The sequence below is a fragment of the Lepisma saccharinum genome, chromosome 23 (assembly GCF_977018435.1).
Source record: "Lepisma saccharinum chromosome 23, izLepSacc3.1, whole genome shotgun sequence".
In the NCBI taxonomy this organism is placed as follows: Eukaryota; Metazoa; Arthropoda; class Insecta; order Zygentoma; family Lepismatidae; genus Lepisma; species Lepisma saccharinum.
Window position 1 is genome coordinate 9502083 of NC_139251.1, and position 13702 is coordinate 9515784.

General features: G+C 43.2%; 1 protein-coding gene across 1 annotated transcript; it reads right to left on the reverse strand.

Annotated features, from left to right (window-relative positions):
* Nucleotides 1–4208: 4208 nt before the first annotated feature.
* LOC146005418 (uncharacterized) lies at nucleotides 4209–9661 on the reverse strand. Its single transcript, XM_083144658.1, has 2 exons — nucleotides 8051–9661; nucleotides 4209–4229 (listed from the first exon to the last, which is right to left on the reverse strand). Exons 1-2 carry the CDS (start codon nucleotides 9659–9661, stop codon nucleotides 4209–4211), a joined length of 1632 nt encoding a protein of 543 aa, XP_083000784.1.
* Between the last annotated feature and the right edge of the window lie 4041 nt (nucleotides 9662–13702).

Below are 13702 nucleotides of genomic sequence, written 5' to 3' on the forward strand. Positions count from 1 at the left end.
GGTCCCAAAGACTGCCTCGATATTGCGCCACACAACATCACCCATGTCTCACTGTGGGCACTAAGCAGTCTCATTGGTATATTTTGGATGGACTTCTTGTTCTTGACACGTAAACTGTTCCAGATGTCCGGAAAACAGTGAAGGTGGACTCATCGAAGAACACGACATGTTTCAGGTCATCTAACTTCCATGATTTTACGCTGCTGGCACCAGTCAACTGCTTTTGGCATTGGTGCTATATGTTTTTCAGTTCGAATGTGCGGTTCAAGGACATCAACCCAACTCCGCGCTTCCTTCTTCCTCACTCCCACTCCTATGCATTCCCCGTGCAGCACCCAATGAACACGCAGAATGGCGTGTGTTGGTTGTGTTTGGAGGGGATCAGCCGACTGGATGGGGAGACGATGTCGTGACCTTGAAGCGCAGTTTGGAAATGAAAGCAGTATAGTGACCAAGGGTTTCGGTACAGCAACCCTGCCAAGGATGTTGGCCCTATGCAGTTCTCGATGGATGGTTTTGGTAGAAACAGGTTCAGTCAAGTGTGTATTCAATTCTGCGGTGACTTTTGCACCGGTCGTTTTACGCTATTTGAACACAATCCTCTTGAATACCCTGACGTTCCTGTCAGACAGATTCCGCTTCTCCCGACAATTACTCCTCCTGGATGTGATTCGTCATTCATTCTGGTATACTGCCATGACCCTTGATACTGTGACTCTTCATACTCTACAAATATTCGCAGTCTCCATTATTGATGCACCGGCGAAACGAGCACCAACAATTTGCCCTCTTTAGAACTCTGATATGTTTCCCATTCTACTGCGTGAAATCGAATATTCGACGTGCAGTTCAGCTACTACTGTGTCAATGGGACTGACGGAAACACACCTATGCACTCGAATGCCCGCAACGCTGTGAATAACAAACGGGTGGCAGTGGAAGCCCTCCAGCGGCGTGTTTTATAATCACCGGTATTTCAGTTTCAATGTCCACCACCTGTATTCATGACCATTATCAGCTACATATTTCATGTAAAGAAGAAGGCTACTCTGTGCTTCTTTATGTTTTTTAAGGTCAAACTTTGTCTTCAAGTAAGCACAAATTCCGGGATTGCGTGCACAAATTAGCACAAATTATGCTCTAAATATTGGCGTACTTGTTCTTTGGTTTTGATTATGTGGTTGGGCCGACTTCATGTGACTTCTGCATGGGGGGGGGGGAGGAGGTACACTTGACCCTGTGCTCTTTTTAGTGATAGTTGCAATCACCTCATACGAATCCATGGTTGTCCTGCTTTTCGTTTCAGAAAATCTGGTCACTCTAACAAATAGCGGATTTTATGTTGTGCGTGACGGCATTGTCTATTTCGGCTATTTCCGGTCTGCACGGGTCATTGAAAAAATAATAAAATGCCAGACAAGGTACTAGGGAGCGGAAGCTCCTTGGATAAATTTCGGAAATCCTTCCTTATTTTCCGCCCTCTCTGAAGTAAACCTCGTCCGGTTGACTGATTCAGGTGCCTTCTGTTGTATGAAGGGGACGCTCTCGCCTAGAGAAATCATGTCTCCTGCGGGCGGACAGAGTACGTATATTTTACTACACCCATTTATTTACAACCTACCTAAATATTAAAGCAAGAGGGAAGTACATACAAGACGGGTCCAGACAGGAAATTAACACCACTCAAGTTAATTTCGTGAGCCCCTCTTTTTGTATAGGGCTTTCAAATAAGACTGATATGATTTTGAAATGAACTGGCAACTATGCTTCAAATGTTATAACTGTCACTAGTTGTCATTTGTGTTTAGTATATTGTGACAATTCATTATGGGTAAATACACGCTTCAAGAACATTTGGTTATTATACAAAAAATAATGAAAATATACGTTATTTTGTGAATACTAAACGTGAACTTCGCGAAAACTATGGTCCACATAATCGCCCTTCTGTGCTTGCCATTCGTCGAATCGTTGAAAATTTTGAAAGGAATTTTACTCTTCACGATGCGAAAATACCAACAAGAGGATTGAAGAATAGTTTGGTGAAAGGATAATTTCAAGAAATGCAACTGTTAGTTGGCCTCCAAGAAGTTGTGATTTAACTCCTTTAGATCGCTTTTTGTGGGGTTATTTGAAATCTATAGTCTATGCAAACAGACCACGAACCCTTGATGCATTAAGATTAAACACCAAACGCTGCATTCGTGACATTAGGCCCGAGGTATTGCACAAAGTCATCGAAAATTGGTTTCATCGAATTCACTCGTGTCAACGAAGTCGAGGTGGATACTTAAAGGATTTGTGTTATTCAAAACATAATGTAATAAACTATGTTTCAAAATAATATAAAAAGTTTGGTTGTATCTGAAATATTTTTTTATATTTCATTGTATTCATTCATTCATTTTATTTCTTATTGGAAAACCCTACATTTTCAACATCACACGAAGGTGTTTTATAACCATGTGAGATAATATCTTATCTATGAAATAAAATGATTTGCATTATTTTTTTGTGAAAATACCTCAAATTTGCACAAGCAGAATGGAACTAACAACTAGAGTGGTTCCGAACTGTATTCACCTGACACAAGGCCAACAAATGAAGTAAACAGTGTCACACAGGACCAACTTGGTAAGTAGACTCATGGCGTTTAACACAGTAAACATAAGGACGGCAAGCGTCAATCTTCACAGAAAAACCGGGACTGCGATGTTATTTGCGTTGACTTACGTCTATTCGGCGCGAGCTACGTTTGTGTTCTATTTCCTGATCATTTCTAATTCTATGGAGTCATTATTTTATAACATTAAAAGTTGTTTTTTGACTTTTTGTGTAGTAGTTTCGTTTACGCTAGAACATATTTTTGGTTTTACATTTCTAATTTACACTTTAAAACTGCTTAAGAAAACCCAAGGATTCTTTACTGTTTTTTTTTTACAAACTTCTAAAATAAACTAGCGGTTAATACATTTTTAATTTGCCCTGCAAAGCTGGAGGGCTTTGTTTTACATAGTTAAAACTAATACAAAAATTACCTCCAGTTGCCTTAGATTAATCTTAGGTTAGTAACATGGATTAATAAACAGAAAATAAACACTTTAACCTCAATTAAAAGAATATGGTCGACCTACTTACGAAATTCACTCAGCGCTGCGCTTTCACTTTGACTGTAATCAACACTTCCGATATAAAAGTACACATCTCGAGAGCTCTCGACACTAGGGGGGAAACACTATTGGCAGAAGCTCCTTGATGTCTTCTTTCCGCCGCTTCTTCTTTCCCTCGAAGATCTTCCACGTCTATCCCTCGAAGTAATTCACCGTCGCATTCATAGTTCAAAGGTCGAACTTGATATCAACGTCGTCACCTCGATTAGCAATTCTCAGTTCACAACTACACGCTTGCAGTTTTCTTTTCACTTCTCGCGCTATAAAGGTTGCCATGAGAAAACAGTTTGTATTTGAATAAAATTCCCCGCGCTCTTTTCCCAATCACGCGAACGTTCAAATGTCCGGAACACAGGTCACTGTTAACTGTTCACTAGGCAAACGACATCTACAAAAACATTCCCCGAATATCTAACTGCAACTTGCTGCCGATAGCACTATCAAATTCGCGAATTCTCCATACCCAGAGATCTCGACGTCAACTGCTGCATGTAAACTTCTGCAGCCAACGCGCGAAGCAACGCCGCCTCTCACTCAAAGGCTCTACAAACACTGCTCGAAAAACTTCACCGCGTTTTCCTTTGTCCCTTTACACAATGCATATTAAGGACAGTTCATTTTGCCCAAGGGGTGTTAATCTCTCTATCCTCCTTCTTCTCTGAAGAAATAATCAGTCCTCAAAATAATCTGTTATAATTTCTCTGAAGTAGGCGTCATGCCGCTCAGTGACACGCAGGGAATCGACTGTGCACCGAATCCGAATGCGTACCAGGATTTTGCCCGGTGGGACAGCTTGGTCACTCTGATGTCGAATGTTAAATAAGGTAAAGGTAAGTGGCCAACATCCTAGACTTCTAAAGTACAATGCCCTCTTCCAACAATAACATGTTAAGTGCAATCACGAACACTTCTGTAACAAACCCATTTATTTACTTTCAACGGGTGTGTTAGAACCAAGAGGTGTCCCCAAGAGGTGTCCGTGGCTGTGCAATGAATGTAACAGATGAGGTCTATTAAAACAATGAACCCAGTGAACTGCTAATCGGTCACTCCATCAGCCTGAAATGAAGTACAGAGCTTAAAGAGTATAAACAATTCACGCCTGTAGGCAAAACCATCCTGCAATGCTGCACCACCCCCATGTCTGCTCTAAAAGAGTAACTCCCCCTCCCATATCTTCAAAATTGAGTCCTGTAACTTGTATACTCATTTTTTTCTATTCTTCATTGTTCATATTACGAATATTGACAATGTGAAAAATGTCAATCGGAATAGTGAAAAATATTCTTATGAATACCCTAACTCTTAAATTTCTACAACTTAAATTTGTTCTTTGTCCCTCACCTGATTCTTTTTAAGAAATGAAAAGTTATTTTTGTGATAAAAATATAGATATAGCATAACAAATATAAACTTAGAAAAATACTGGATTACAACCACTGTGCGAATTAAGCTTTTGCCACTAAGTGGAGTATGTAGGTTTTTTGAGTATGCAAATGTTACAGTGGTTAGGGGGTGGGTGAGGAGCAGTTGCTCGCCCAGTTTTCGCCTACACAGTATGGGCTCTTAAAAATAAGCCTTGTCTACCAAGAAAAAGTAAACCCTACTTGCCCCCTCCCCCCAATTTTGTGCATACTACCAATCAGTAAACTAAATCTATTGCCTCGCGGTTCTAAGTAGCTCAGAACAATGATTCTAGTCAGGGTCAAAAACACTTACCACATTTATACGTAATTGAGAAGCACTTTGTATATTTACATACATAGAGAACCAAAATTCACACACAAAAAAGGAACAATCGCGCACAGAAAACTTGACTAAATTTCTGCAGCCAAGTTACAACTTAACGTCCATCTAACCCAGTTAGCTTCAAGTTTCTTGTGGACACTTTAATACATTTAAAATTTCACCACTATCATACTATGCCATGGGAACTTAAGTGGAAAAAACCCTGCTGTTGTCCAGGCAGAATTGCATACTACTTTAATCCACAAGGCAAGTGGCGGCGAGTAGAGGGATGTGGGGGGCAGCTGCCCCGCTCCACTCTTTGCCACTTTTACCCCCACATTATGTGAAACCTTATCAACCAAGCGAATGTAAACTTGCCCCCCCCCCCCCCCCAAGTTTTTTCACCTTGCCTCCCTAGTTTTGGGACCCAATCCCCGTCACTGCATTTGCAACTTTAATAGTTGTATGTCGATTAGCGCCCACTCGCGGTAGAAATTTTACTTTCTGATCCAGCATGTAACTTTTTCTATTTCTGATCGCCATGGCCGAGCTTCTGAACAGGACAAGACCTTACGCACATGGCAAATGGACCAAATTTTTTGCTCCAAGGCCGTGCGCAAGGACGGTTGCAGGATTTTCTCTCTTGGGGTGGGGGTTCAGAGTAAGATTTAACATGTTCCCTTTCAGTCATACAAAGTTATGGTTTACCGTTTTCTTGTTATGACAGTCCCTACCAAAAGTTTAAGACCACCAACATTTTTTAATATAAATGAATTCTGACCGAACGTTTTTGGTAAAATATGGAGTGAAATTGTATGGAAGTAATATACCTAGTGTGTGTGAGGCTTATATTGCCGAAAAAGTATTGGTATACGTCTTGTAGTTCTGGAGATATGAAAGTGGAAAATCAAATTTCTTAACTGAAATATCCATCATTTTGAAGTACAGATGAATGTCTATACACGTAACCGACGTCGTGATGACAGTACTGAATTTTTTACAGTATTGTGGAACATGAACGAAGGTTTTGGCGCAAAAAAATCCCCCAAAAATTCTCGTGTTTATATTTTTTTTCTAAAATTCACAAAATAAGAAAAATACAGCGAAAACTGAGAGGTCTTCTGATAACAATAGCTTTCTCAGCGATATTGATATTGATATTGATATTTATTGATATTGGTACGAGCCCTTCGGCTGTGCGTATCTTACAATATTGTTACATAAACACCCCGACCTTAAACATGCACCCTATTTATCATACATTCAGAAACATTTATAAACAGAAACATTTGGAAAATAATTACATACTATGTACATATATAAATAGCAGTGTGGTCCTCTTCTTGCATTTGAGATTGTTCATTTTCACAACACTACATTACACTCTTCACCTATGCTTGAGCCCCTGCTGTTCCGTACCCTTCACTTTCACTGACTCCTTGCAGCAGTTTCCTGCGCTCCCTCCAAACTGCATGAAAATAGGAGCCCAGGGCTTTGATATTTACATTCGTTATACCACTCCTCTCCTCCCTACATATAGCCTGGATGGTCTGCTCAATGCTGTCCCTTGCACTGTCCCCCCATTTGCGTTGTCTGAGGGGTGCCGACCAAACACACTCGTGTAGGATGTGAGCCCTCGTCTCCTCTTCGCCGCATAACGTGCAGATGGCACGACCGTCCGGCCCCTTGAGTTTGTGTTGCCTCCACCCCCTTAGCAGGAACCAGGCGAATCCACGTCTTTGCTGGTACGTACACGTATCAATGTATCGTTTTGTCCCCCATTCCACCCACACCCCTGGCGGTTGTGCGGCGACGAGCGTTACCTTCTCCCTACATTCTGCCATGATGTCTTGCCTGCTACCGTCCACCAACCTTTCCCTTATGATTTGCAACATCACAGTTTCGCACCTCCCGCCCCTCACCTCTTCCCACAGTTCCCCCAGACCCATTCTGTACAAGTCGTCCTTAATTCCACTTGCCCAGTGGCGTGCGAACCCTTCCTCAATCTGAACTCGCAGGCACTGTTCTTTCAGTGAGTCTCCGGCCCCTTGTTCCAGCTTCATCCAGTATTTGAAGCATCTCATCCTCGCTTCGACATCCTCCCTATGTTTTCCCATATCCCTCAGGACGCCACACGTGCTTGCACTCGTGCTGGTTCCCAGTATTTGTTTTAAAAACCGCGCTTGTATCTGATTTGCTACTCGCCCCCCTACCCTCCCCCATAGTTCCGCGCCGTAAAATAGGGTTGCTTTCACCGTTGCTTCATAAATTTGGTCCAGCAATCTCACACTGACTGTAGGGACTTTCCGTTGCAGTCGCTCTACCTTGCCCAGCCCATAACAAGCTTTTCCCTTCCTGCCTTCGATGTGCTTTGTCCACTCCCCTGCCATACTCAGCGTGATACCTAGATAGGTGAAACGTTTGACCCTTTCAAGCTCGGAATCCCCATAGGTCCACCGCTCCTTTGCTGCGAAAACATAACCTTTCTTGAACGCCATTATTTTAGTTTTTCGTGTATTTACCTTCAACTTCCATGTTGTGCAATATTGTTTAAGTCTGTTCAATCCCCGCTGTAACCCCTGTACTTCGTTTGATATTAAAACGAGATCATCCGCATAGAGAAGCATTGGTATCGGTGTCCCGACTATCTCCGGTGTTTCAGCTCCTTCTTCTCCCACGAAGCTAGCAACGTCATTAATAAAAAGAATGAAAAGTAAAGATGAAAGTATGCATCCCTGCTTGACGCCTACCGTGCTCTCGTGCTGCCCAGACACCACCCCCTGCCCACATTTGACACAAAATTTGACCCCTCTGTACATATTCGTTAGCGTATTAATCATTCTAGCCGAAACCCCCATGTCCCATAACTTCCCCCACAGCATTTGCCTATTGATAGAGTCAAACGCCTTTTCAAAATCAACAAAACAGCAATATAATTTTCCCCTTTTCTCGTTTAACTTGCTTTGGATCAATGTGTTCAGGACAAAAACATTATCTACAGTGCTATAATTGGACCTGAAACCAGCCTGCAGGGGGGTCAGTTTATCAAAAATATCGGCCCATTTTCTCAATCTGTTGTACAGAATACTACAATATACTTTCCCTAACACGGGCAGGAGAGAAATACATCTGTAATTATTAGTGTCATTTACATCCCCTTTCCCCTTGTATAGAGGACAGATAACGCTCGTTTTCCATATTTTGGGGAAGGTTCCACTATTGAATATGTTGTTGAGCAGAGACCTTCCCGTTTCTGCCAATCGCTTGTTACAATTCAACGCCTTCACGAGATCTGGCCCGATTCCATCAATACCCGCCGCCTTGCCGGTCCTCAGCGAGCGAACAGCCGCATCATATTCCAGCCTCGACACACTTTCGTCAAGGATTGGAACAAAAGTACCCAGGAACCCGCCCTCGTTTGGAATAGCCCCTGACCCCCCCTCCCCTTCCAGCAGCTCGAGAAAATGATCCTCCCAGCTCCGTGCAGAGATACTGCCTATTGTGTACCGACTCCCTTGCAGGTTGCGAATAATCCGCCACAAGTTCCTCGTATCCCGGCCCTGGATGGCCTCCTGAAGAGCCCTCACTTTCCTCTCCCCCCACTTCTCCCTCTCCCTTTCCAAAACTTGCGCGTAACGCCGGCGTTCTTCTAAGTAATTTAATCTAGAATGCTCAGTTTTGCGAGCACGGAATTGCCTTAGAGATCGATCCAATATTCGTTTGTGCATCTTACATACGTCATTATACCACGTGTCAGCCTTGCTGGGAACTTGTTGACATGTGTCCCGCAACATGTGCCTCGCTGCTCGCATTATGATGTGGTAGTATAAAAAGACCCCTCTTTCCACCTCGCCTGCGCCCAACGCTCTTTCCATTTCCCTCGTAAGCATAACTGCTATATCATCTTGCAACCCCTGTTGGAACCACTCTAGCCCCTCCTCTGAAGTCTTATATTGGCTCAGAATCGAGGTTTCCTGTTCTTTCCGCCAAGGAATCGCCACTGCATTAAAATTAACCGCGATCGGACACTCCACTTCCAGCACCAACGGGAAGTGCCGACTCTCTGTCCGCTCGTCAACATAGAACTCCGCCACCCTATTGGCCAATCCGCAAGTTGATAAAATATAGTCAATCACAGACATCCCAGCTTCGCACACAAATGTGAAATCTCCCTCGAAATCCCTCCCGTATTTCCCGTTCATGACCTCTAGTTCAAAACTCTCCGCCAGGTTGAGCAACTTTCTCCCTTCCGCATTTATTTGTTGATCTAGGCTTCGTCTGACCCTCCCTCCCCCCTCTTCCCCGTTCGTCGTGCAATCCTCCCCTCCAATTCTCGCATTAAAATCCCCCAGCAACAGCACGTCCGTCTGCGGATATTTATCTTCGACAAGGTGCAGAAAATCAGCTACTCGCTCGAAGAATCTGTCATTGTGGTACTTGGACGAGACTGGTTGGTTATAAAGTGCAATCAAGCATAATTTAATATTGTCTATACACAGGTGCACGCCTAGAATCCCATTACAGTCAATCTCTATTTTAGTCAGTTGCGCCCGTAGGCTTTCCTTCACGAGCACCATCAGCCCCCATGGACACCGCCCCCTCCCAGCCCGTCTCTTCATGATCTGGGCATACCCCACCATTCCCAGACCCTGCGGCGTCTCCGCCGTGCTTAACCACGTTTCCACAAATACCACAATGTCAAATTCGGTGACGTATCTACAGAATTCAGACTGAGAAAGTTTGGCCTGCAAGCCCCCCCACATTCCAGCTAAGAATTTTCAAAACCCGTTTCGAAAACGCTCGGGGTTCGCCACCAATCTCACCTCCCCCACCCCCTCTTCTCCCAAATGTCGCGTAAACTCACCTGGTTCCTGCCTGATGCTCCCTTCGTTTACAGCCGGGCACGCCTCCCCTGCTTCGACTCCGCAACCTGGGATCTCCTCTTGGGTTGAATTCCTGGAAACGTTCCTGGGCTTTCCGGTTCACTAACCCCCCTCCCCAAGCACCAGTACCCCCGGCGGAGTTTGTATCCTCCGGGCGCCTTTCTCCCGTGCCGTTGTCATCCTCTTGTTCACCAGACAACCTGTCGGTGCTTCCAGAGGCTCCATTATCCCTTCCGTTTGCGTTGTTGCCATATCTTCCGCCCTCTCCGGCAGCACCACGCAGATCGTCGTGTCCTCTCCGTTGTCCCACACAAATAATGTCCGAGCAATCGTCGTTCGTCTTGTAAACATATTCGTCTACAATCAGCTTGTCGTAAGATACGTACGCGCGTCTCCCTTCCCTCCTGGCATCTAACATGTGTCCCGTGAGCACTTGTCGCTGCTGCGCAATTCTGGGTGAATAATCTTCTCTAACGTACACGGATGTGCCGCGTAGTTTCCTCCGATTCGCCAATATCTGCTCTTTCCTTTTGTAATGGTGCAGCTTCCCTATTATGGGTCTACAGCCTCCTGGTCGAGCTCTACCCCCATCTTCTCCCTCACCAGCTTCCTGATTTTGTCCTCACACTGCTGCCAGGTCTCACGGCCAGTTTCTTCCATGCCATCGAAAATAAGGTTGTTCCTTTTCGAGTGGCCGATGATTCTGTCCACATCAGCCTCCGTTGCACAAAGCCTACGCCACAGATCTTCGTTCTGCTCCCGCAGAGAGTGGTTCTCTCTCTCGAGCTCCTCTAGCCTCCTTCCAATGGATGCTAACCCCGTCTCGATATTCGCCGTCTTCTCGTACACCTCTTGTAGTGTTCCCAGTTTGTCATTAATATTTTTGATAGCCGACGGTACACTGTCCAGAGCTTTAAGCTTGTCCAAGATGCAGTCCAATTCGTCTCCCGAGTTTGGACCCGGGTTCAACTCCACACCGCCTATCACTAGCAGCATGGTAAGCAGGATGGCACAAATGGCCGTCTCTGTGTGCACGTTTCCTTTATGTACGTCGAAGGATTTCCCAGCACTTGAGCATCTACGGGCGTTCCATCGCCCCACACGCGCTCTCCACACAGCAAGCTCCGTCCCCATCTTAAGAGCTGTCACCCGGCAACGTCGCAAGTAGCACCACTCAAAAAACACGTCACTGCGCTGGAGTGAACAAATTTTATCAGTCATTAGTTGAAATGTTTGTCAATAGATGGGGCAGATAGACATATTTCGAGTAGCAGTATTGTGCAAGTCCAAACCTGTTTTCGTTACGCTTGATAATAAACAGGCTGTTTGAATCGCAAGCTACGTGATAATGGGGGGAAAATCTGTGCTCGTGGCCGTGAAATGGCAAATAATTGGTATGTACAGATGCAATAGGTCTCATAGAGAAATTGCAGTCGCATTGAATGTGAGGAAAACCTGCATGGCGAACACAATAAACAAATTCAAGCAGCAAGGTACAGTTGTTGATAAACCACGCTGCGGCCACCCCAGGGTAACATCTGTACGCAAGGACCGGATTATCGCGAGAGTGACAAAGAATAACCGTAAAGCCCCTTTTCCAGCAATAATGAAGTAATTTGAAGATTCCGCTAATAAAAGGGTCTCAAAGATGACCATTTCGCGTCAACTGGGGGAATGTGGACTTGCGTCTTATGCTCCTCTCAAAAAAGCCATTGCTCAACAATGTACATAAGAGAAATCGTGTGAAGTGGTACAAAAATAAAAGAAACTGGTCCATGGAACATTGGGGTAAGGTCCTTTTCAGTGATGAATCGAGATTCGTGCTGTACAGCTCCCGAAAAGTGAGAGTTCGGAGGACAGCAATCGAGAAACTTCTCCCCGAATGTCTCGTGCAAGCTGTTCAGGGTGGGGGTCAGTCAGTCATGATCTGGGGATGCATGTCTGCTGCAGGGACCGGGATTTTGAGATTCATTCCTGCCTCCATGGATTTACGAGAAAACATCGAAAAATGAAAGATAACATGGCTTGGATTCAAGTGAGGGAAATCCCATTGTTGTCTTGGCCAGCACAAAGTCCGGACCTGAATCCTATAAAAAACCTATGGAATACCATTGGTCTTTGTGTAACCAGACGCCAGCCAAGGAATGTCCAGGAACTTCGTGAACAGATCTCCGAAGTATGGAATGAGATTACGCCCCAAAAATGCCAGAAAAATTGGTCCGCAGCATGAGAAAACGTTTGCAAATATGCTCGAAACGGAAAGGTGGGCCTATGGACTATTAAAATTTCACACTGCATTCATCTAATTTCAGGAGAAATGTTTGTTTCCAAGTATATTTTCAAAGTTCAGATTTAATGATTTTACGAATTGTACCTTTAGTCGCATCTATTAGTCATAAGTGCATTAATATGCCCTTACACTTTCTTGATCTTGATGTACCATTACATAATAATTCCAATTTTGTATTAAAGTGTTTATTTCATGAAAAGCACTCTGATATGTACTTTTTCTCTTTGTCTGAAAAACACATGACAAGGTGGTCTTAAACTTTTGGTAGGGACTGTATTACTATCGTCATTATAAAATCATAAAATTGAATTTGAATTGAATATACTTTGGAGTTGTCAAATTTAAATTCGAGAGTCTACTATTAAAATAGGAACTGGATTCGCTTTGCTTCCTTTTCATAAACATCTATAAATTGTTTTGGAATATTTCTTTTTTTGTATTTTTTTACTATCTTAACGGTGCATAGACGTCAGAGAACATTAAATCTGCTCTCCTTCATGGTACCTGTGATCCATGTTTTTATGAGCCGAAGGGTGTGTAATTCAAAATGACGGCGTGTGAATTGTCAAGGTCAGATTCTGACTTTGGGAACAATTAAAAAATCCCAAAAGATCGTGTTTAAAAGTGGTTCAGCATTAGTATTTTATGCACTACAAATGTCTGAATTTTCTTGAAATTAAGTTTTTATTCGAACAATCAGTTGAGGGGAAAGTAGAGAGAGAGAGAGAGAGAGAGAGAGAGAGAGAGAGAGAGAGAGAGAGAAAGAGAAAGGAATACATGAGAAAAAGAGAGAAACCGAATGTGTAGAATTGGACATTTTCAGCAGTTCTGAAATTTCGAAAATTTCCCGTCCCAGTCGATAAATGACATTTAAAAAAAACAAAACGAAACAAATGTTGAATGCCCGAAAAACACGATCTTTTCGGTCCCGATAGTTGAGCGGGAATAAGTCCGGTTCTTCAGGGGAAAGGGGAACTCTTTTGTTCTATGTCGATTGTTAATGTTCGTGTTTTAACTCGGTGCCGCCAATCCCCAGACATTTTGCAATAGCCGAATGTCATTCTTGACACACACGTTAATATGATTGTTGTTGTAAGCTGATCAGTAGCGTACGCAGGATTTCATCAAGGGGGGGTGTTATTTCGAAAACTTTCTACAAATTCACATTACCATAGTTTTATTATACTTTAATTAATTAATTAATAATATTTATAATTAATTAATTTGTTTAATTACTACTAATGCAGCTGCTGTTACTACTTATATCACTACTATTATTAAGTAGTAGAGATCTACATAAATATATTTATGAAAGCAATAGAACAAAATTACATTTTTTTTTGTTTCTATGTTACGAAATAATTGTCTAGTCAACGGTTATTTGTATATAATAGGTGAGACAGTTTAAGTGTGAAGAAAATCCATAAAAACAAGCAAATATATTAAATTTATTGAAATAATCAAAATATGAAACTCATCCAAGGAGCCGCGGTGGTCTAGTCTGACAACCTCGCGGGAGATCCGGGTTCGATTCCCGGAATTGGTTAGAATTTATCCAGCCTTGTCTCCGCACCCAGCCTCATATCAATAGGTACCTGAGAGCAACCCTGGGGGATAAAGGCTGCCGGAGC

Coding starts and splice junctions, on each gene's coding strand:
- LOC146005418 (XM_083144658.1), bottom strand. CDS start 9,661: ATGTGGGGGGGCTTGCAGGCCAAACTTTCTCAGTCTGAATTCTGTAGA. Junction 4,230..8,050: donor TATACAAGGGGAAAGGGGAT/GTAAATGACACT, acceptor ACTTCATTTCAG/GCTGATGGAGTGACCGATTA.